This window comes from Spinacia oleracea, chromosome 3, assembly GCF_020520425.1.
Source record: "Spinacia oleracea cultivar Varoflay chromosome 3, BTI_SOV_V1, whole genome shotgun sequence".
In the NCBI taxonomy this organism is placed as follows: Eukaryota; Viridiplantae; Streptophyta; class Magnoliopsida; order Caryophyllales; family Amaranthaceae; genus Spinacia; species Spinacia oleracea.
The window spans coordinates 2,131,901-2,156,681 of NC_079489.1; the positions used below are offsets into that span (position 1 = coordinate 2,131,901).

General features: G+C 33.3%; 3 protein-coding genes across 3 annotated transcripts; 2 read left to right on the forward strand and 1 right to left on the reverse strand.

Moving 5' to 3' along the window:
- Nucleotides 1-503: 503 nt before the first annotated feature.
- LOC110782481 (E3 ubiquitin-protein ligase XBAT33) lies at nt 504-8,032 on the forward strand. Its single transcript, XM_021986656.2, has 10 exons — nt 504-1,158; nt 1,261-1,320; nt 1,522-1,593; nt 1,729-1,898; nt 3,541-3,701; nt 3,814-3,872; nt 4,259-4,305; nt 4,385-4,528; nt 5,804-5,895; nt 6,968-8,032. Exons 1-10 carry the CDS (start codon nt 982-984, stop codon nt 7,516-7,518), a joined length of 1,533 nt encoding a protein of 510 aa, XP_021842348.1. The 5' UTR covers nt 504-981; the 3' UTR covers nt 7,519-8,032.
- A 1,119-nt stretch (nt 8,033-9,151) lies between these two features.
- Nucleotides 9,152-11,981, reverse strand: LOC110782295 (CEN-like protein 1). The gene is made up of 4 exons (XM_021986415.2): nt 11,601-11,981; nt 11,212-11,273; nt 10,619-10,659; nt 9,152-9,729 (listed from the first exon to the last, which is right to left on the reverse strand). Exons 1-4 carry the CDS (start codon nt 11,799-11,801, stop codon nt 9,509-9,511), a joined length of 525 nt encoding a protein of 174 aa, XP_021842107.1. The 5' UTR covers nt 11,802-11,981; the 3' UTR covers nt 9,152-9,508.
- Nucleotides 11,982-20,426: 8,445 nt separating this feature from the next.
- Nucleotides 20,427-21,026, forward strand: LOC110782296 (BON1-associated protein 2-like). Its single transcript, XM_021986417.2, has one exon. It carries the CDS (start codon nt 20,535-20,537, stop codon nt 20,940-20,942), a length of 408 nt encoding a protein of 135 aa, XP_021842109.1. The 5' UTR covers nt 20,427-20,534; the 3' UTR covers nt 20,943-21,026.
- The last annotated feature ends 3,755 nt before the right edge of the window (nt 21,027-24,781 follow it).

Genomic DNA, 24,781 nt, shown 5'->3' on the forward strand with positions numbered 1-24,781 from the left:
TTGTGTTGGTTTGGTAGGTACTTCCTATTATCCACCTACAAAAAGAAATGACAATCCCATTAACCACAATATGCTTTATGCTAGCTCAAACATTGACCTACATAATCAGACTAACTGACCTGAAATGGATGATTTCGCGTTGGTTCAATAGGTACTTCCTATTATCCACTTACAACCAAAAATGACAATCTCATTAACCGCAATATGCTTAACGTTGGCTCAAACATTGACCTACGTGACTGGACTAACTCACATGAGAATCTGAGATAGATAATGTCGTATTGGTTCAGTAAGTACTTCCTATTATCCACTTACAAAAAGAAATAATAATCCCATTAACCGCAATATACTTAATGCTAGCTCAAACATTGAACCTATATAATCAGACTAATTGGCCTAAAAAAGATAATGTCGTACTGATTCAGTAGGTACTTTCTATTATCGACTTACAAATAGAAATGACAAAATTAAGTTGAATCAACAACCAAATAAATTTTCATCCACCTTCAACAACAACAACAACAACAACAAAAACTTTGAAAAATCAAAGAAAACAAGATAAAATGGGAAAAAAAAGTCCAGAAACGTAAAACAGGTGAAATACAGAAGGTAAAGTTGACAATCACTCCCAAAATTCCGTCTTTCTCTCTCCTCTCTCTATCTCTCTCTCTCTGCCAACCTCAGTTTTGTTCAGGGGTAGCTGCCACGTTTGTTTCTCCCCATTTTGATTTTTTCTATCTTCCTTTTTTTTTTATTTTCATGGCGGCTTCTTTTCCCTCCTTCCTTCTTTGTTCTTGATTTTTCAATTTCTGGGTTTTCAAAAAAAAATTGATTACTTTTGTGAGTGAAAGTTGACCTAATCATCATCATTAGTACTAATCCAAACTACCCAGAAAAAGTTTCATGGTAGAAACCCCAAAAACCCTTCAAAAATTCCAGCTTTCTTTTAAAAAGAAGTAGACGGCGGAGGAGGAGGCGGAGATGGGCAATTCATTTGGTTGCTCCGCCTCCGGTGAGCGCCTTGTGTCGGCGGCGAGAGACGGTGATTTGGTGGAGGCTAAGATGCTTCTGGAATGTAACCCGTGTCTTGCTAAATACTCTACTTTTGGTGGCCTCAATTCTCCTCTTCATTTTGCTGCTGCTAAGGGTCACAATGAGGTATAATCCCACTTTCATTTTTGTTTGTTTTTTATACAAAATGTTTAATTTTTCAGCATAATTAAATTCATGTTTTTTTTATTTTTTTGAATTGGGTTTTAGATTGTGGCATTGTTGCTTGAGAATGGTGCTGATGTCAATTCCAGAAATTATTGTGGACAGGTAGTGAATTTTTTTTGGATTAATTTTGGTTTTGGAATTTTTAAGGATTCTTTGGAGCTCAAAACATTTGAATTTTGTGAATTGTGACACCCAAATTTCTGCTTATTTAATTGTTGACCCTTGTATGGAATTGGTTAATGGAGTGAAAGTAGAACTTTTGAGTGATGAATTGATTGTTTTCTTTCATGAATTCGTTTGAAGACGGCTTTGATGCAAGCATGTAGATATGGGCATTGGGAGGTTGTGCAAACTCTTCTGCTCTTTAGATGCAATGTGAGTTTGATAATGCAAGAGTTTTATACTTCTATTTGTGTGGTTTTCGGAAGTTCTGATTTTGGATTGGTTTGAAACTTTTCCATCTATTCAATTTGAGGTTGTGAGATTTGAGTTTTAACTTCTGTGTTGCAGGTTACTAGAGCAGATTACCTCAGTGGTAGAACAGCTCTTCATTTTGCAGCTGTTAATGGACATGTGAGATGCATAAGGCTGTTGTTTGCTGATTTTGTGCCGAGTGTACCTTTAGATTCTTTGAATGGTCTTATTGCCGAGGGTGGTGAAGGATCCAATGGGAAAAACAGGTATGACCATGGCTTTAAGTCAAGCCTTTTCTATGTAATTTTTTGCTATCGGTATGATGAATTACATAGCTATGTTAATGTATGTTGATTGCCATTTCGGATTTCTCAAGCGTGGAGAACGAGGAAAATAGAGGAGAGAAAGAAGACGGAAAAGGAGAGGAAATTGAGAACTCTTTTTTCAGAAAATTAGCAGAGTGAGTTGTTGTGTTAAAATGTGTTTCTCAACACCTTTTTCAAGTTGGAGGGTTTTAAATACTTCAGACTGGTTGAGAATTGAGTGATATTGAGCCGTATGAGGAACTTTAGTCTTTATATATAATTGATCCTTCTGATGAGCATTAGTCAGTTCAGAAGGTTTTCCTTGACAAAGTACACACTAATTTCGATATGTTCAGCGTGTTTAGAAGACAAGGTTTCAGCTACATGAATGACAGCTTGTCTGGGATTGAGAGAGACTGGAGTGACATCAGAAACTTGAGTGTAGCGGTATAGCCTTTAGTTGTCATTTTTTTACCACTCAAGAAAGTTTCAGTTTAAGAAAAACGGCTAACAATAATTCTTACTTTGAACTTTTTCATTATCTTATTGCATGAAATTTGATGTGGTAAACCGGTTTTAAACTTATCGGCCTTTTCTGTTGGGAGATCAGCGAGTATGATTAGCCTCTAGGGCCTCAAAGTTCTTGAACAATGGCTTCTTTCCATGCATTCTTTGAGGTGGTCAAGACTCAAGAGAAAAGAATAATTATAGTGACTAGTCTGCTAATGACATGACATTGAAGTAGATTTTAGCGGATTAACCACAGGCGGATATGAGATTTTAAGGTCAGAAAGTATCAGAATGTATTTGAGAAGTCACTATTGCAAAGGAAGGTATCCTGAATACCATAATCTTGAAGTAGATACTAGTTCAAAGGAAGTATCTAGTTTGCTGAATGACACGACATTCCAGTAGATACTAGTTCAAAGGAAGTATCTAGTTTGCTGAATGACACGACATTCCAGTAGATACTATTTCTAGATATGTTCTTCCCTTTGTGAGTTGAGGCATCCCATGCACGGTGAAAAGATCTCAAATTGGGGTTATCTGGGTTAGAGCCAAGAAGTAAATCAAAATGTGTCAAACTATCAAGTATTTTGGTAGAAAAACTTGTTAATGAAATGTGTTGCCGTGAGCATATACTCACCCCAGCATTAAGTGGTAGTTATACATAAAAAGAGGTGCTTTGAAAGCTTCAAGCAAGTGTGTGTTTTCATTTGCTACTTCATGCGGTTGCAATGCTTGAGCATGAGGTTTAGTATAGATGACCCTATCCTTCTGTGATCAAGTCTTTTTGCTGTGTTGTGCATGGAAATTCTTTCTTCCTTTTTCTGGAGGCTGATTATTCATAAAAATTACAGATGTACACAGTACACCTTGTTAAATTTCTTTTCTTCTTATGGTGCAAAGGTTTTTTCCATTAGAGATTATGATTAAGGTAGTCAATACAACATTTCTATAGGGTACAGTGTGATTAATTCGAATTTCCCTTAACCTTTTGTCGTGGGATGAAAGGGTTGATATAAAAAATAAAAATAAATAAATAAAATTGGGAGGCTTTGGAGCGCTGTACCCTTGCTAATTTCTACTCTTGTTTTTTCAGTGCTTTGGCAAAATTTGTAAATAAGCCAGCTGATGGTGGTATCACAGCTCTTCACATGGCTGCATTGAATGGGTATTTTGACTGCGTTCAGCTTCTCCTTGATCTTCAGGCAAATGTATCAGTTGTGACGTTTCATTACGGCACTTCAATGGATTTAATAGGTTAGCTCTTTACTTCAACAACTGCTTGTTCTTTTTTTTTTTTTTTTTTTCTAAAAAATTAGTAGGTAATTGTCGCATCATAACTTGTTAATAAATTTGATTATATTTACAGGAGCTGGAAGTACACCTTTGCATTATGCTGCTTGTGGGGGAAATTTGAAATGCTGTCAGGTGATCTATTTTTACCTTTTACGGTTCTCAAACAAATGATTATATTGCTGAGGATTGAGAAATATAATATTCGGGTGATTCCAAATCAATAACAGTTATTGATGAACAGTACAAATCACATAGCAAAATCATAAATAAATAGACTTTCAAACTATACATTTAAGTATTTAACTTCAATTTTTATTCATTTAAGCTAACATTTTATTTTGTCAACTTCAAATTATATTCTGTTAACCTCATATTTTATTCATTTAATTCACTTTTTTCATTTCTTCTTTTATTTCCACCTTTTTTTCCTACTGATTTATTTACGAAAATGCCATGTTATTTGCACTATTCACAAATAACAGTTATTGATATACTTTTCCATAATATTCTGTTTGCAGATTATGCTTGCAAGAGGTGCCAGTCGCATGACTTTGAACTGCAATGGGTAAAATATTTTTGACAGCCATTCTTTGCCTTGTAATTTTTCTAAAGAGTGAGCTTATTGATTGATCGCTCTCTTCCAGATGGCTTCCAGTTGATGTTGCAAAAATGTGGGGACGCCTTTGGCTCGAACCTTTACTTGCACCAAATTCTGATTCAGTTAATCCAGTATTTCCTCCTTCAAATTACTTGTCTTTGCCTCTAATGAGTGTACTGAACATAGCAAGGTAAGCTCTAAAAGTTTCTGTCACTTCTTTGGCTGTAGTTTTTATGAGTAGGCTTGATAATACTCCTAGAAAGGAAGTAAATCTGGTCCCCGGAAACTTATAAGATATAGTTCTCAGCTCTGTTCACCTTATTTCCAGGAAAAATAAGGGTTGACTGGGTTGACCAAGTACAATTTATAACTAAAATAAGTTTTGATTAGTTCAGATAAGATAAGTTCAAATAAGAAAAAATAAGTGATAATCAGGTGAATAGAACGTACCCTTAGTGAAGTTAGGGGAACAATAGTTGAATTGAATCAACTCAATGGAAGACGTAACATGTAGGCTGAAGTTCACATGATGTGTCTCACTGCTATTGCTTCTTTGTATGGAAAATAAGTCATACACTCGGTGTTGTTTTGCTAGTGGATAAGTTGCATTTTTTAAAGTAGGTTGTTGCGTTAGGATTGGAATTTTTCAAGATAACCCACTTGATTAAGTTATGGGGAGGGTGGGAGGGACACAAGTATTAAGAATTGTACATTGGTAATATGGTAAAGGGTGTTGAATTCGTAACTGTGATGGTTTTAAGACGGACTATTTTCTTAGAGGAAAAGAGTATTTCTTTAATATTCTTTGACCTTCACTACGAAAGATGTGGACTTATATTTGAGATCTGTAAATCATTTTGAAAACTTTATGTCCTTTGACATCTCTTTGTCTACGTAGGATAGTTTCATATATTCCCCTGAAACTCTTGTATCTCATACAGGTACTAATTAGCATGACAGAAATCTCTTAGTAACCTATAGTAATAGCTGGCCCAGGCAGTTTCTGTTATGCTGTTCTATTCAAGGGCCTTTTCAAACCGGGATTCTTAACAAGAAAAGCTAAACATATACTTCTATACACCCTTGTATGTTAGTTATAATTTTGGCTGGGCCCGAAAAGCATGATATTTTTGCCCGAAGTAGTGTGTTCGGAGCAGATATTTTCGGCCCAAAGTCTGGCCCAGCCTGACATAATGGGCAAAATTTTTAAGTCGTGGCCCGACCTGCACCCGGCCCACAATTTGATCAGGGTTATTTCACAGGATCAAAGATAAAACCCCAGGGTTGCGTCAGAATATTTTTCGTTTTTGTATTCGACTTGGATGGTTCTTTTTCGTTCCTTTTCTTCAATGGAAATACTGTTTATGAATCAATCTAGCAAATATCTTCTTTTGTAAAAGAAATGGTTACAAGCTGGACTGAGATTAACCGGGATTTATTTTTGTATTTTTGTGATGATTCTCAGAGAAAATGGGTTGCAGGCATCGGTATCCTCCTTTGATGAATCAGATAATTGTGCTGTATGCTTGGAGAGAGCGTGTAGTGTAGCTGCTGAAGGTAATTTCCAAACTTTTGTTGACCAAATCAAACTTGTCTTATGTTTCAACTCAAAATCCTAATTACTAAGGCCAGAAACTCAACTTTTTGTTAGGGCATCAAAATATTTTTCATCATATTTCTCTGTTGCATAGATTGATGAATTTTGATTACCATTTATCATTTACTATATGGAATTTCCATGCAAATTCTCCTTACACACTCAGTTCTTCTGAAACACTTAGGTTAGGACCATTAACTAGAAGTTCTGAACATGTCCCCGAATTGCAGAAGCATGTGGCACTTAGAATATTACTGATCAATGTTGAGGAAAGATAACGATTGAACAAAACAGTAAATCGAAAAGGGACATGCTGAATTTTCACATACGAAAACTAATAAAATACTCTCCTATATGACTAATTGACTACAGAAATCTTTCTTCCTTACAATCATCATATTTGTTCTTGATATGTGACATCAGATAGTGGACTAAAACTGGAAAGTTGTCATGAAAATATAACATGAATTTTAGACTGGTTTCAATTTTGAGGATGGTGAAACCACAGAGAAAACATCTTTGGTAAACCATAATCACCTTGTCATATGAGAAAGAAACATAACATTCTGCTAACCTATGATGCACGAACACTTCAAAAATATAAAACTAACCGTTTCCAAAACTTGCCGGACATACCGACACTTGGACACTCGGACAACCAAGCTTATTACACTATGATACCAAACTTTTTCCCCATTTTCCCGTATCCCCGCATCCATATCCGTGTCCCGTGTCCGCAACCTAGCTGCTAACCTCAATTCTCAAGCATCACCCTCCCGTTCTTCTTTGGACAACTCTAATGAATTAGAATCTAGATAATGTAATCTATCTATACCTAGTCTATAAAAAGGAAAGCCACAAACGATTAGATGACACGTGTCACCCCATCTTTCATCCACAAAATTTGTTATCATGCCAAATATCTACCCTCTCGGCTTGGGAATCTTTGTCTTTACACCCTAATTATTTGGAGTAATTAACGAGTAATTAATCGTACATTGGTTTGAATTCCCTTGCTTCATATTCATGCAGGTTGTGGCCACCAACTATGTGTCAAATGCGCGCTCTATCTTTGCTCTACATGCAACATTTCTTCCGAGACGGTAGGCCCACCGGGCTCAATCCCCTGTCCACTTTGCAGACACGGGATCATCTCCTTCGTTAAACTTCCGGGTTCTCTCGAAAAAGAGATAAAACTCCCGCTCTCTCTCGGGTTCTGCACCCCGTGCATGCTCCATCCTCGTGATTCTTCTGATAGGTCAACCGCAACCTCAACTCCAGACATCCGGAAAAACCGGGTAGCTTCAGTTTCTTCAGATATGTTCTGTCCCGTTTCTTGCAGTCCGTTCCCTTCGGTTACAATCCCGTTATGCAACTGCAATGAGGGCCCGTGCCCGCCGTTTGAACCCCGAGATTTGGGACGAACGGGTGAGGGTGAGTCACCACCCCGCCATTCACAAGGGACGGTTGATTCGGATAAAATGGAAGGTCCAAGAATTGAAAGAACGAGTTGTTCGAGCATGTTCTGGGGACGAAGGAGCTGCAGCAGAGAACATCAGTGCAATTCCGAGATTAATGCTTAGGTAAAAAAATGGTTAATTTGATATTTACCACTGTTTAAGTTTTAGGTTTTTGTATTTACCACCTTATAAAATGTAATTTCATACTTACCACCTTAATTTTATGAAATGTTTTAATTTCACCACCTTTTTAAACGGTTTTCATCCAACTTTCTATCCATATGGATGAAAAATCGGATGAAATTCGTTAAAAGGTGATAGAATACGAACCTTTTCATGAAATTAAGGTGATAAATATGAAATTACATTTTATAAGGCGGTAAATTTACAAAAACCTGAAACTTAAAAAGGTGGTAAACATGAAAAAAATCTTAGTAAAAATTACACATGTATTATTGTGTGCCTTCATTCTTCTTCGACGTTTCATTCGATTAGCTGTTTGCTGATGTATTTAATAGAATTAGGGGGGAGGAGAAGTGGTAATTCTGCTGTAGTGATTAGGGTTTGATAAATTGGGGGGTCTGTAAATTTTGGTGTCAAAGAATTGAGTTTGCTGGGATGCTCCCTTTTCTTTCTATCCAACATGTACACAGGTTCTTGTTTAAACATGAAAATAGATCTGTTTGTAGACGTGATCAAAGGCGGGCCGGGCTGGGCCACGGCCTTTAAAATCTGCCCATTATGCCAGTCTGCCGAAAACCCGTTATTTCGGGTCAAATAACGGACTTTCGGACCATTTTCAGGCCGGACCAAATTTATGACTAAAAGTATAGTTTTACGTTGCCCCGAACCCGACAAATAAGTTGTAAGTTTTGGGCCGGGCCTGGAAACCTGGCCTAAAAATTCTGCCTGATACCCGTTAAATTTTGGGCTGGGCCAAGCTCATATTGATAATCAGCTCTAAGCTGTCAGATTGAACTTGGGCCGAATTTATTCTAAACCCTCTTTTCCTTATGGTTTAAACTCTATCCGTCCCAAATTAATAGGGCCAGATTAAGTTTGTCTCAAAATAATTTGGGCCGAATTTTTTCTAAACTCTCTTTTCCTTATGATTTATACTCTATCCGTCCCAAATTAATAGGCCACGATATTATATTTAAGTTTGTATCAAAGTAACAAGCAATTTGTGAGTTGTGACCTTTTGTAAATTGGAATTTGAAATTTCTTATGTTACCCATCAAGTAAGCTTTTAAGTACTTCAAAGAAAGATTACATTGGTCATGCAAAGACGTGTAAAACATTTTTGAGTTAAATTTTAAAAAACAGATTCTGAACCAAAAGTGGCCTTTTATTTTAGGGCACAGAGAGTTGCATACTTTCCCCATTGTAACCATCCTTGTTAATATTGTAATCCTGCATTGATGCAAATGCTTCTATTAACCTAGTTAAGTTAGACTAGAAAGGTGATTAGTCACTCAAAACGACCAATGCCAAGCCCAAAATTGATTTGATCGACTCATTTGACAGGTCTAGTGAAATGATTTCGATGAACTGTGTATACTGATACAGAGATAGAACGTTCTGTTATTACGAGAAATTAAAACGAGTATATCTCTGCGAAAGCAGGACTAAATAAGTGATACTCCACCAAAAACTCTCAATTAGTTTTTCAAAAGGTTAAAACCTTTAATTCACCTCAAAAAGCGGATTTTTTTCCCCATTAAACCTCTCATAACCAAACACCCCTTATAACGTCATAACTTAATAGCTACTCATCAAATCATATCATTAAATAACCCTGAAAAGGGACTTATACAAATAAAAGTTACACCACATGCATACAGAAACCTAGTTCCACTTATGAAATACAACCCCTACTTAACCTACAGAAACTGATATTGACGCACCTCCTTCTGAACAATCGAACATACCAAAGAAAACAGTGTGCCAAAATCATTTCCCTTCGATCCCTCTCCCACTAAAAAAAAAGAGTAACATTTAGCATGAAATAATTAACATATACAAGTACAATGTAGAAGTATATATTATGTCTCTTGCTTAATTAGGGAAAATACTTAATAGAATAATTATTGATAAAATGATGTTAATATAATCATCTTCTTCTTGCAGCAGTTTCTCTCTGAGCATTGAAGTAGACCACCGCGACGGGGAGGCCGAGGCCGTTCTCGGCAGCAAACCTCCTAGTGTTGAAACAGTCCCTCGACGACGGCGTCCTCACCGTCTGCCTCCCTCTTGTTTGCTGAAATAGTATGAAGATATACCTATGTATTCCCACCACTGGTTTTGGTGTTTCATAGCATACAATCTCTTTTCCTGTATACACATTAGATTATGGTTAGCACCGGCAGACGATACAAAGGGTATACTCGTAATTTACTGTTGTTCAATATTATTTGTTATATTTCATAAGTGTTATTCTTGTTGAGTCATGCAAAGCCAAAAGAAGTATTTTTTTTGTTACTATGGAGTAAAATAGAGGATATATAATAAAGGTATACTTGTAATTTTACTATTGTACGATATTTTTTGTTATATTTAATACTTCGTACGTAAGTGCTACTTTTGTGGAGTTATATTAAGCCAACACAAATATTTGTTGTTAGAATGGAGTAAAATAGAGGATACGTAATAAGGGTATACTCGTAATTATACTATTGTACAATATTATTATTATACGAAGTATTTCATAAGTGCTGCTTTTGTGGAGTTATATTAAGCCAAAAGAAATATTTGGTGTTAAAATGGAGTAAAATAGAGGATATATAATAAGGGTATATTTGTAATTGCACTGTTATACGATATTATTATTTTCTTTCGTAAGTGCTACTTTTATGGAGTCAAACAATGCCAAAAGAAGTATTTGTTGTTACAATGGTGTAACGTTTTAGTTGGATATGAAGATTCGAAACATTGACATGAAAATGCGATGTTATTCGACAGAGGAATCGGTCGGTTTTCGACTTTATTAAGAAGATGCATATAGTGGATTAGTGGGAGGAACCAAATTAATTAACACAAAGAGTGTTTCTTAATAATATCATCAAGATAAGATTAATACATTGTTTAACATTTAAAGTATATTAACATGTCTATATCAATTACATTAGTACAACTACGTAATCCATGTACGTCAGCAATAGCATTTAGTAGTCGCGTTACTAGTTAAGATTTTACCAAGAGTATAATATAAAGTAGGACTTACCAAATGAAATATCAGTTGTTCCGGGAATATCCGTCACAATCCTGCATAATACACGGAAAAAAAAAACGGCAACTTTTGTGTAAGACCGCCTTACCGGAAAGACCACTTTGGTTGCTTAACTAATTGGTTCAATTTCTTAACTAAGTGGTTACATTGCTTAACTAATTAATTCATTTGCTTAACTAATTAATTCTTTTGCTTAACTAATTGGTTTCAATGCTTAACTAATTAGTTCAAGTGCTTAACTAATTGGTTCCATTGCTTAACTTATATGATACCAAAGTGGTCTTTTGTGTAAGACCGCCTTATAGAAAAGTTTGTAAAAAAAAAATGAAAAAAAATAAAGATGTATAAATGCATGAGATCTATGTAATAGTATCTGGTAAATACGAGCATGAACCGCACCCGGCCCGTCAGGAGGAGGTTAGTCCACTTTACAAATAAGACCGTAAGAGGTTTTACGCTTCCACCTTAAAATCATATGGCATGGGATCGAGTTGCCCAAACCCGTATTTAACGGTATCAATTAAAAAAGAAAAAGAGTTTAGAGAAATAAAAGGATTTAATTAGGAGGTTTATATTCAACAACATACCAATGGAGATGTTCTCTTAGGTATGGATCACTAGGGCTTGGAGCATCCGGGTCTACCATGATCTTCAAAAAACAAAAAAATTTAACAATGTCAACTCATGTTCATACTTAATTTATATTTTGTGCATCCAAATTAATTATATAATTGTTACTTTATTGGTTCAAATCACAGTATTAAAGTGACAGTTAATTCTGGTTATACAGATCGATCTTGTTTCTTATAATATTAATGTACCGTTACCAGTTCAAATTACATCATATATATATTGAAGTGACGGTTGTTTCTGGACGTATAGATCGATTTGTTTCTTGTAACTTTTTTTCATGCAACATATAAACTAACAAAATTCATGCATCGCAAAGGGTTTACGTATAGTGGAACAAACTTACCAAAGTATAGGCGGACCTCATGTCTTCACCACCGATCTCGACCCGAGGTTTCGACACGATGACGGCCGGCATAAGCTCATGGCCATTAGCAACTTGCTTGCTTGAGTTATAAGTAACATTTAAGGTCACACTTGGGTTGAAAATGTCAACCACCTCTCCTATCACCCTTCCTATTATCAATGGCTCAACACCTCTTGCCATGTTTATATATTGAACTAAATCTCAAAGTTTTGGGACAAAGAAGAAGTAGTTAGTTAGACAAGTACAAGTTTAATTCTTTGGTGCATTGGTTATTACCTAGATGTATGGTCTATTTATAGACACAATAATATTGTTTAGAAAGAGAAAGAGAACAAATAATAGTAGGGGAGCTAGTGAGAGAAGTGAAGTAATTAATTGATTAATATAGAAGATCAAAAAAGTAATTTTAGAATGAATTTGGACATAATAACATCCATTAGGATTTGTTCAAAATTATTAAAACACACGTTTAATTAAATTCAACATAAGGCACAAGGTGAGACAATATGTAGTGTTTGGAGATGCCCTTTTTTGGTTTTGGAAAAATCTTTCTTACAATACCTAGATACCCTTTTCTAATTTTAGTTGATTTATATTCGAAAAAACCCATGGTTGATTCCGGCTATAATGGATTAGAATTACAAATTCTTGTAAAAGATCACTTATTCAACTTTCATACCACATATACGTGTTACTTATTTTCTACCCATCTGGTCACCTTATACAATTACTTATAATTAGTTATGATCCGGCAGTTAAAATGGTCTGATATGAGACTAACAGTTACAAATTATCCTCTCATTTACTCCCTCTGTTTTAAAATGTTTGTTACGTTTGGATTTTGGCATGTTTATTAACGTATAAAATTAGCATTCTTTTTTTTTTTTTTAATTTTAAATGTTCTAGATTCCATCATAAATCTGATTCCATCTTTCCAAATTTTGACATTTATTACTCTCTTTGAATATAGTGCAAATCTGCTTTCATCTTTTATTAAAAAAAAATATACCTCAATCCACTAATCATTGAAACAACCAATAAGATTGTTTTATTATCAAAATGAACCAATAATTAAAAATCACACAGATTGCTAACTTGTCATAATATGACTTTTGGTTGCATGGGATTTATTGAGTTGAAAAGTTGGACCAATTAGAAATAAAAGTTGACTAAAAAATTAGTAATAGTAACAAGTTTATAAATAGAAAGATTCTTTATGTAACAAACATTTTGAAACACTATTAAATGAATACGTAATAAACATTTTGAAACGGAGGGAGTAGATGAGAAGATCCCAAGTGTTCTATGTTCATGATCTCTACATATATCCAACATATTCAATTGAAATTGGACTAAAAAGAATGATAATGATTCTTTCTCGCTCGATATCATTTTTTGTTTATAATTTTCTGTTTTTTAGAAAACTAAAAACAAAAATATGGAGAACACAAAAAGTAGTTTCTAGTCTTTTATTGTCGGTTTTCAAAATCAACTTTATCACTATATGTTTAACTGTTTTTAGTTTATGATTAAATTTAAATCATGAGTTTCAAAATCATAATATCAAAATTGAAAATTGTTTGTGATATCAAACGGGTCCTAAAGACAGACTTAAAAGTTACGGTCTATATACAAACTATCAAACCATATACCACATCTTATATACAACTGATATAGTACGGTCCAGTATTAAGTATGGTATGACAGTTAATCGAGATGGTTTGATAGGGGACAAGTAACAGAAGTAAGCCATGCACTATGCAAGAATCAAGTTGTCACTGGCTTATTGGTTGTAAAGAGTGGAGAATTTACTTTTTATCCAATTAAAAATCATATCTCTGGACGAATAGGAATTCAGCTTTTGTACATAAACATGACTGATGAAAAAAGATGTTATCAACAAGCATGGGATTTGTTGCTAATTAATCAAATTAATTAATTAATTAATTTTTATTTTGAAAGTTATGTAATTAATTAATAATTACTCATGCAAAAGAAACAAAGAAGGATGCTTTACCTCATTTAGTATTGATTAGACTTCTTTTTTTAATGACATTTCTTAATTTATTGTTGAGGAATGTCAGGGGAGAATCAAATTTTTCCTTAATTAGAATAACCAATTTGAGCTTAATTAAGAATTTTTGACAAAATAAACTTTTGAAATTGTTACTAATTCATTTAATTATGGATTATAATCCAACTTGGTTTATGCAAATGTGATGAGTCATATTGCACGTACATCGCAACCAATATTCCTCTCCAATGATAGAGCCACCATTTCAATAGTAACGATTATACTTCCTCCGTTTCACAATAGGTGTATCATTTAGACTTTTCACATTATTTGTTCGCTAACTTTTACCATATTTACTACTGATACGTAAACAGAATTTGTGTATTTTTAATTGTTATTTGGTTAATCTCAATATATATTTTTAAAATATCTAATTTTATTCATCATTATCATTATCATTACCCAATTGCCTCAAAGAGGCTCCCCCAACAAGCGGGGTAAGGGGGGTTCGGACGTACGCAACCTTACCCCTATCATTGCAGGAGGTTGTTTCCAATTGACCCAAAAGCGATAACGGGACGACATCTTCTACTTCATGGAAAGAAAGCGAAAAGGTTTTAAAAGCCATTTTGATTTAGTCCATTACATCCCAAAGTCAAAAGGACAAATGAATCTTTGGCTCCATCAGAAATAGACAACTAAAATATCTAAGTTTATAATATATAATTAAAGATATTGATGGTCAAAGTTATTACATAAATAGTATAGAAAATCAAAATGATGCAACTATAGAGAAACAGAGAAAGTACGTACTTTGCAATCTTAATCGGGTCATTTGGGTGTGCTCCACATCACAAAATGCATTGTTATTGTGTCGTGTTTTTTGTTTTGTTTTTATCGCTCCATAATCAAAAATGATGTTTACAATTGAAATTTTATTGTTACTATTTTATATACTCCACCAAACTTATAAATTAGATTCGGAAAGGTTAGATTTTTTGATGCTTTTCATATATTCTATGGGTCCCCGGGGGCATATTGGGTGCTTAGAATCATCAACTTCGCCTCTTAAATAATAATTTTGCTAATTTTCTTACAAAAAACATGTCGTTCAAGAGGAAAATAGATGGTTTGGTTTAAATCATCTAATCTCTCAGCTCTTCAATGACATATTAGCCTTACAAAACCATATTTGTTCAATCATTTTTCTCAATTTTCTTCTTGTAAATTTAACATTATGAAACAATAAATAATTTAGCTTATTTTTAAATTAACACAAGATAGTTCTACAAACTATATAAGAATCTATAATTAATGTCAACCCTAATTCCAATTATTACACCTTTTTTTTACAACATTTTAAGTGAATATATTCTTAAATTCTTAATATACGTGACATAAGTCCTCGTAGTGACACGTGTGATGAGCTTTTTTCACTAATGGAAAAGTTGGAAGAAATTGGCAACTTCAAATGGTAATTAAAGTTTCCCAACACCTTCTACGTGTAGTGATTTTCTTCAATGTAAATTCTTTATCAATGTCTCAAACATTGCTTAATATGCCTCACTCGACATTTTAGGTAATGTTCCATTTCCCATATTTCATGGCCTCACTTATTCTTGTTCAAATTAATTAGCCGCAAATTAGATCATGAACACATAAACATAATGATCAGATTATCCAGTATCTAAAATACACAAGTATATGTGCAAAACTGTAAAAAAAAACACGAGATTATTTTTTATGTTTTTTTGTTGTTGTATTAACTTTTATTGGGTATGCAGCAGGCAAGGGAAACTGATTTTTTACACACCACTTTGTTTATTTTGTAACACCTAAATGTGATTAGAGAGTAATTTCCTGTGCTTTCATAGAGAATGTGCCAAAATCACTTTTCGTGGATAATCTTTGTTTTTTTAATGGAGTCTCTACTTATTCCCTCTTCTTCACTTTGTCTTTTTGTCACAAACAATATAATTCCAAATTAAACACATATAATTTGTCCTAATGCACCATGATGTGACATATTAAGCACAAAGTTTGTTAATGGTATCAACTTTTCCTAAACTTCTATGGCTATTTTGATGTTAATATATGCAAGTGTTCACATGATAGGCTTTTATGGAATGTTATACAATGGACTAATTAATATAAAGATTTGAATCTAGGATAGAGATTATCAATTATTGTGTTTATTAATAAGTATGATAGGGTATTTTGATAGCTAACTCCATATATAGTTGTTTAAGTTTTATTACTATGTAGCCAGTTTTAGCCATCACTCCAAATTAAATTATGGCCACAATATTATGTTATATACACGAAAATGTTGTAATTAAAATTTTTGACCTAGTTCAAATAATTTATGGCGACTTCTTTGTATATAGTTTTCTCATTTAAATTTAGGATGGGCGCGCAAAGGGTGTTTGGTGATATGTACTATAGGGAATCCTAACTAGATTACAAATTAGGTGGAGAATGCGACATTTTTCATAGTTTAGAAAGAGAGATAACATATAAGTACATTTCACACTCAAATCACGTCATTAACGCGCGCTTTAGCCCTCTTAACTTATATGTAATACGGAGTTTGTTTGATTTAGTGTGTAGAAAGAGCCAGAAGAGTGATGATGTAAAATATATTCGATCTCAGATCTTGATAATCCTCGTTATACTAAGTTTACCTAATAATATGTCATTTTCTTGAAACTCTCCAAAGCTTAGCTTCCAATAATGAATGAGAAAGAAAGGGAAGTTAAATTGTCTAGTTAACTAATTAAAGATTATTATTAGTGATAGAAAGATAAATAGTGACATTAAGAAAAAGTAATGTGACATTTTTAATTTTTGAAAAGGAAAAGTACACGAACTGTAAGATAGTTTTTTCTTAAATTCTTAAATATTGTGCCTAACTTATCTAAAGAAATAAAAATAAGAATATTCACTATGTAAGGGTTAGTTTTTTTATGTGCCTTACTTGATGGCATGTAACTGTGTTATAATTAATCTGTTACGTGACTAGATCCCTGATACACGTTATGAGATGTAACTTCTTCAAAACTAATGTGACATGACACAAATCAAAACAAAATAAAAAGGCAAATTAACTTTAGAGAAAGTAAGTGAATGTAATATTTCAAGTTAGGAGTCAAATCATAGAGCACTTGATATTAAACAATTAAATTGTAGCCATAGTAATTTGATGTTAATTGACCGACCAACATTAGCCAATTAGCTACCAATTTAATTATTTATCGTACGATGAGACACATAAAACACGTCCATAGTCAACAATTTCATGCATTATATTATTAATACCGATGAATGATTCGATGATTGGAATTTGGAAGTGGACAAAACTTGGCATGCATTATTTAAAGACTTTAAACTAAAGTTGTTTTTAATTTTGAATAATATTTTTTCAATTGGTAGGCGATAATAGACGATGGTAATGATATATATTGTGTTTGTTTTTCAAGTATATAGTGTTGTAGTTCTAGATACGGTGTATGATTGGAATTTGGAAGTGGACAAAACTTTTGCATTAACCTAAAACAAAATTTGCAAAGAAAACTTTTAACATGCTCGCAAAATTTAAAATACAGTGGATCGTAGGATGGATTATTTCCTTGAGTTCATCCTGCAACGGATGACCAATAGCTCAAACTGGAGGGCTGTTTTGTTCTCGAGCATTCAAGTCTTCGAGAGGATGGTCTTGACTTGTCTGCTACCCAGATCATTAGAAGAAACGAAGTTCCTCCCCAGCTATTATGTGAAAACTTCTATATATTTGTGATCATTTATAACTAGGTGAATTCCACACAAAAACAAATTAGGATACAATTCTTCATAAATATACTCGAAAACAAGATAGAATCTGTGTCGACACACATTAGTGACTTACAAACATAATAGTAGGGCTTCTTGTTGTCCATATGAGATGAATTAGACGGACTCCCATAAAAACATCTTAGGGTACTGTTTTTTCTGGGTTGTGAAGACTTCTATATATATTTGTGATCGTTCCTCCCCGGCCTTTTCTAGTTCCCCACAAAAACAACTTAAGATACAGTTCTTTATAAATATACTCAAAAACAAGATAGAATTTGTGCTGACACACATTAGTGACGTTACATAATAATAGGGCTTTTTGTTGTCCATATGAGATGAATTAGACAAACTCCCCATAAAAATATATTAGGGTACAGTTTTTCCTGATTTTACTCGAAATCAAGATAGATTTTATATTGACACAGCGTTACGAACATTATAGTATGACTATGTTTTGTCCATATGAGCCACTTCACATCATAATGACGTTAAGCCATGGATGAGGGATTCATGGGAAAGATAAGCATGCGAGGGTTAGACGCAACATTACATCAAAACCTTAAATATAAATCCAAAACATGCAATTTTTCATAGGATTCACCCACTTATCTATTGGTTTGACATTGACTTAACTCCTAACAATTTGACACGTATTTAGTTTTCCATGGACAAAACAAACCAATTTTTTTTTAATCCAAAGTGATTTTTTTTTTGTTTTCTTTTGGATTTATTGTTGGAAAATCAATTTTAAGTTAATCCACCAATAAAATCAGGTGAGTCACCAACGTTTATTTGACACGTATGAATCTTTCTTTAGTCAAAATATGCCATGTGTCATCTTCTTGTTGGTTGATTAGACCACCTTTAATTCCATTTACATCCAATGGCAAAAGATGTTGTACTTTACTCAATATTGGTCCTAATAATTTGTACCAATATAATATTTCCATTAATAACATGTACGAACTATTGGTTATTACTTTTATTTTGAGAGTATTTTAAGGGATAGGAATCAACTTAGTTGTCTTATTTGAGAAAAATAAGTTTAGATAAATCATATAGTTCAGATAAATTCGGCGAAAGTAAAATTAACGCATAATAAGTTCTTTTTATCAAAAATAAGTTTATAAAATTTCAGTTAAGTTTACATACGTTCGATTAGTTCATATAAGTTAAGAGCCTTAATTAATTGTCCGTTTAGTGAGTTGGTTCTTTTTATAAAGAAGCCAAAAGTCAATTAAAAAGTCATTTATCAAACAATTCCGTAATGCGACAACTCATAAAATAATATTACTTTCATTTTATAGGTTAAGGTAAGCTTTATGACTTTATGTTATGGCTTCAATAACTCAAAAAAGATGATAGAGGAACTTAATTGCTCCTTTTGTCCATTTGAGTGGAGTGTGTTATTGTGTTAAGGATCCAAATTAAGGGTTTAAAGGCTGATCACAGAAAGGTTGAAAATAAAGATGGATATTTATTGAAGACTACCTTCTTATCCTGTAAATTAAAAATCCGTGACTCCACGTGCCATTAGGAAGTAAGGTCGTTTATTAGCTGGTAATAAATGAAGTCAATGAGAATGATTTTTTTAAGGAAAATAATGTTTGTTCTCATAGTAATGCTATTTCATCTTAAATTGACTTTTTTCTTCTTCGTAAATTATCATTATCATCCCATTAACACTTGGGATGGTATCGGGTGGTATGGATATTTATAGAGAAAAAATAGGCTTAGGGTCATAAATAAGGGATGAGATTAAGATTACAATGTTAGTTTTCTTGCCAAATTATAACTAAATGCAGTCTACACTATAAGAATTTGTATCTTTAATGACAACCTAATAACGACGAGTCAAAAATTTCGTCGCAAAAGGCTTTTGCGACGGGCTAACAACCAAACAAAGACAGGAACAACCGTCACAAATGTCTTTTACAACGGGTTCGCAACAGAATTTTCCATTAATGACGCCCCCCTTTTATGACGGGTTCGCGACAGGAAATCCCGTCATTAATTAACGTTATTGACCTTTAGCGACGAAATTTTCCGTCGTAAATCCGTCGCTAAAGGTACAATTTTTGTAGTGCTAATTGTCAGTATTTATTACCGACTATCAAACCATATTAAGGAAAATAGTTGTTTAGTATACTCGATTCATGAAAACATAGAAAGCTTAGCTTAATCTTGATGGCAAATGACTAAAATCTCTTTCAAAAGCCAAAGAAAGACAATTTGTGATCAGATACGTTGGCCCATTTTTCCAACGAAAGAACGCCTTCGTAAGCCCACCACTTTTGGGCTTTTGCAAATCAAGAAAGGGAACTAAATTCTAAAGATACATAGGTTTTACGAATAACTGCCACTCGATAACTCGTACACCTAGTTATTGGACAGAGTGTCCTAATTAGTATAGGATTAGGGTCAAATTAATAGAGTTATTATAGACATGACCATATATTCGACACGATCAATATAGAGTCAAACTGATAACCTAAGAATTTTGAAAATTTAAAATAGTATGATACAACTAATTATGTTTATAGTTTCGTATTCATTAGTACTTATACACTCGACAACTTTTTTCCCGTCATATTCCCTTCTTGTTTATTGGTCCGCCCGCTATCAAACTCCCCACCATTAACTCCCTAATATTGACTCTTTCATGACCTAACCAGTTTTCAAACCCATCGACCCTGACCCGACCCGTCTGATAACATCATGGTCTCCTCATGATTTCAATATACGAAGTAGTCTTTGAGGAGTGTTTCAATTCCAAACAAAGACTATCCGAAATAGCCCAATTAGGAATTCTATATTACGTGCCAATATTAACTTATAAAACCAAATAAAAATTAGACAATTGTAGTAATTAACAAATTACTTAATTATTACCTCCCTTCTTCCTTGAACTTTCCTCGAAATTTCTAAACCCTCCCACCCACAACTTCCCCCTATAAAATCACATCCCCTAATTATCTCAACATACTTTATAATATCTCGAGCATATCTTTTGACATCTGGTCATAATTTCAAAATTAACCCTTTCTTAATCTTAAGTTACTAATACAATGCACCCTCAAAACTTCAACCAACCACGAACCCTAGAGATCAACGTGATCTCGGCCGAGAATTTAACGATCCATGACCGTCCGATCAAGAAAAACGCGATCGCCTACGTCCAAACGGACCCATCTAACGTCGTATCAACCAAGATTGACAAAGAAGGTGGAAGTTTTCCAATATGGAATGAAAATTTTGACCTAAAACTTCCCATGCATGTAAGAAATATGGTTGTTCAAGTGTCAAGTAATGGTGTACTAATCGGTTCGGCTACGATTCCGGTGTCGGATTTTATCGGAGATTATACGCCGGTGTCGTATTTGCATTTTTTGAGTTATCGATTGAGGGATCAACGTGGAATTGGTAATGGTATTGTTAATCTTTCTGTTAGGGTTAAGGATGATTATTTTATGTGATTTTTGAAAGAGTCTAAGATTAGGGTTTTTTTTAAGGTGAAAAAGTCATAACAAAAATCCTAATACATATGGTTTTGATTTTTTTATTAATTATTTGTACATATGGGCATTGTTGTTATTTTGTTATTGAATTTTCTTTATAATTCTAGATGTAAAATTATTCTTTTCCTTCAAAAAAAAAATATATGTAATTATTTTTTGGTGCAATACTTTCAGATAATACTAATATCTTTATTAATATTTCTCCTGTACATGTCCAATAAATCTTTACTGATGAATTAATTTTCCTTTTAAAAAAATCATCTTTATTATCCGATAATTTTACAATAGAATAAAGTCAACAACTTATTTCTACCATGCCTTAAATATCCGATAATTTTACAATAGAATAAAATTATCCGATAATTTTTCCATGCCTTAAAATAAAGTCAACAACTTGTTTATAATTTATTTTGGCATTATATTAGAATCATTATGAAAAAATATATCAAATTAGTGTCGTTGATACATATTGTGCTTCAATAATGTGATTTTAAGTTCCGCTTTTAAAAACATAGGGTTACTATGATTCAAAAAATGGTTAACGTGTCTAAGAATTTTGGTGCAGTAAAAAGCTATTGATTTTGGGTCCAGACTAATATTATTATGGACCAGGTCCACACAAGAATAATCCCAAAATTAATTATAGTCATGATAACTTTTTACGAAGTACTACGTAGTTGTTAGCCATTAGTTATTTTTTCTAGTAGACTTAATCTAAAAGACTAAGAGGGAATTGCCAAACTATTTCTAAAAGACTTGACCACAAAAGGGTTATGGTCTTGGACTCTTGGGTGCCTATTGTTCATTGAATAAACTCGAATTAAAAGAGGACTAACCCTATTACATTTACTAAGATAAGTTTAGAAAAAAATACTCCCTCCGTCCCGGAATACTCGACCCGATTTGACCGGCACAGAGTTTAAGGGACTTGAATTGACTTATTTATTTTAATAGGTAGTAGTTGATAGTGGGGTATTATTTTAATGTAGTTAGTGGGAAGTGGGTTAAGAGGTGGGGTTGGGTGAGAGTAGGGGTTGAATTTTTAATTATTTTTTGTATGGAGTAGGGGGTAGGTGGGTTAATAGGGGTGGAGTGAGAAACAATATAATATTGTTAGAATATTTCCATTTTTAGAAACAGGTCAAGTATTAAGGGACGGTCCGATAAGGAAAACAGGTCATGTATTCCGGGACGGAGGGAGTAAAAGCTTATTTTAAAAGTTATACGAACGTGTATCTTTTAGTCTCGTTGTTTCTCGAATCGGCTAAAACTTTTCATTGGCTTTTGGCTTTTGAAATTGTAATAATCTCCAGCAATTATCAAACACGTTTTTAAAGTAAACCTCTAACAATAAGTCATTGCAAACCTCTGATCAAACAAACCCACTGAACAAACTGACAATCAATTGTCAAATAAGGCCAAAGCGTCTAACTATTACGAAATTACAAACTTTTATATAATACGGTCTTAAACAAAAATCACATTGATATCGTATAGTTAAACAATGGAACTTATTAGTTAAGCAATGAAACTAATTAGTCAAACACTAAAACCAATTAATTAAGTACTAAAACTAATTAGTTAAGCAATGAAACTAATTAATTAAGTAATCAAAGCGACTTTTTTTATAAAGCGATCTCACACAAAAGCTGTCGTTACGAAATTGAGATGACTATCTACTTACAAGTTATGTGAAGGTGATATTTAACGGATCCCAATAACTCATTGTGAACCCACAATTAGAACCGGATTGGGAAGTTGGGGTCTTAATTAGTTAGAGCTAATGAAAAAACCAGGCCATATTTTAGCTCAGAAGCTCAGTTTGATTTGGCCCAAAATCCTGTCAAGCCCGGTTGGACTTGTATTTTGACCCAAAACAGACCCATATTTTGCAATATGGCCCATACTGTATGCTCATATCTAGGCCGGTCCGGGTCATGCCAGATATTTTTATATGAAAACTGCTTATAAAAATTTAAACCGCAAGATAACTAACATGGTAACTAAATTATCCGGACATATACATCTCTATTCTATAAACCAGCTCCTGAGGGTATTGTAGTAAATTAACTTTTTGTGTCCACTTGCCAAAACTCAATTATACCCTCCCCCGTTAACCAATAACCAGTTACCCACAACCCAAATTTTTGTGTCCAAGATACAAATTAATAACTGATTTTTTTAGACAAATTAAATTAATTTAGAAAACTACTTACTGTTAATCATCAATCACAAAATTTTAACGTACATAATCAATCAATTGGGAAAATTTATTGCAAAGAAGTCAACAAAAATTAATCCATATAGCTAACTGATTTTTTTAATCAAATTGAATTAATTTATAAAACTGACTGTTTAATACTAATCCTCAATCACGAAATTCTAACGTATAGAATTGTCAAAATTTATACTCCGTAGCAAATAAGTCAACAACAATTAATGAATACAGCTACAAGAAGGCAAATTACAAAGTAAATAACACATTAATCACTCAATTAATGTTGTAAATCATGCCGGCATTCTCTCTCATTTTCTTCCCGGAAAAAACTATTTCTTTATAAATTTCCAGCATTACAAATCAAAAGAAGATCGTGATGAAATACAATTCTCAAATTTAACAGATAAATCAAATTAGACATCACCACCACCATTGCGGCGGAGCGATACCGGAAACCCCAATAATAGTTAGCCTAAATAAGAAAAATGAGAAGCGGTTGGTGAGGAATATTGTCGGCGTCTTTGGGCAATTGGGCAGATCTCCTTCTTTATAAATGTTGATGCTGCTGGTGTTGTCACCAAAGAAGAGAGAGCGACGAAGAAAGATCAGACAAATTGATGATTTTCTGATAAAAACAGGCGAGAGGAAGAGATTAGATGAATTGATAATTTCCTGATATGATGTTTTGATGAAAAGAGGCGAGAGAAAGAGATATGTTTGGAGTAGGGTTTATTGTTTTTATTAAGAAAAGTTTGGTTGGAGTAATTTGGTGAGAACACCACCACCACCAATTTGGAGTTAGTGGAGTACGGAGTATATAATTCTTTAAAAGAAAAGTTCTTTATTCTTTTTTTTTTTTTGAGAAAAAAAATAAACTTATCTAGAAAAGTTCTTTATTCTTGAACACATGATAACTTTATCATAGATTAATATTTGATTTTTTGAAGGATAAGTTTTATCTGATAATAGATTAATTATAATTTCTGACTTATCCTATATGGTAAAAGTGATAATTTGAAAAGTAATAATACTTACCTTACACACTACATTTTAGACTGCTTAGCTACTAAAATAAAATTGTTATTTCATTAGAGTTCAATCTACTATGACTATGATTAACGTTTATGCAGCTTAATGGACATAATAGGTCGAGTCATGGAAAAAGTATTCTCAAACTTCAAAACTTTTTCGTGGGCTACCTCCACTAATTGAAGATTTTAATCTAGGACATTCTTATAATTAATGGTAGTTATGTGATGCAAATTGATTGGGCGGAGGAGTGTTAGGCAAGTACAATGTGAGAACAAAAAATGAAACACACTATTTTATTCTATGTATGTTTTAATTAATTTATTTATTTCGGTATTACAATTAAGCTTTTTCAAAGTGTACGGGAATGAGTATTATATTGTTTGAATATTTAGATATTTTTTTTTTTAAAAGTAGAAATGATATCTAAATTCTCATTAGATCAACTTTGAAACAATAATTTTGCTTGCCTATTATTTGTGGTGATTAGCTGGAACAACACATTTTTTTATTTTTTTATAATCCTGCACGCATCGCGTGCATATAAGAC

Coding starts and splice junctions, on each gene's coding strand:
- LOC110782481 (XM_021986656.2), top strand. CDS start 982: ATGGGCAATTCATTTGGTTGCTCCGCCTCCGGTGAGCGCCTTGTGTCG. Junction 4,306..4,384: donor ATGACTTTGAACTGCAATGG/GTAAAATATTTT, acceptor GCTCTCTTCCAG/ATGGCTTCCAGTTGATGTTG. Junction 4,529..5,803: donor AGTGTACTGAACATAGCAAG/GTAAGCTCTAAA, acceptor GATGATTCTCAG/AGAAAATGGGTTGCAGGCAT.
- LOC110782295 (XM_021986415.2), bottom strand. CDS start 11,801: ATGGCAAGAGGTGTTGAGCCATTGATAATAGGAAGGGTGATAGGAGAG. Junction 11,274..11,600: donor TGAGGTCCGCCTATACTTTG/GTAAGTTTGTTC, acceptor TGTTTTTTGAAG/ATCATGGTAGACCCGGATGC. Junction 9,730..10,618: donor AACAACTGATATTTCATTTG/GTAAGTCCTACT, acceptor ATGTGTATACAG/GAAAAGAGATTGTATGCTAT.
- LOC110782296 (XM_021986417.2), top strand. CDS start 20,535: ATGCACCCTCAAAACTTCAACCAACCACGAACCCTAGAGATCAACGTG.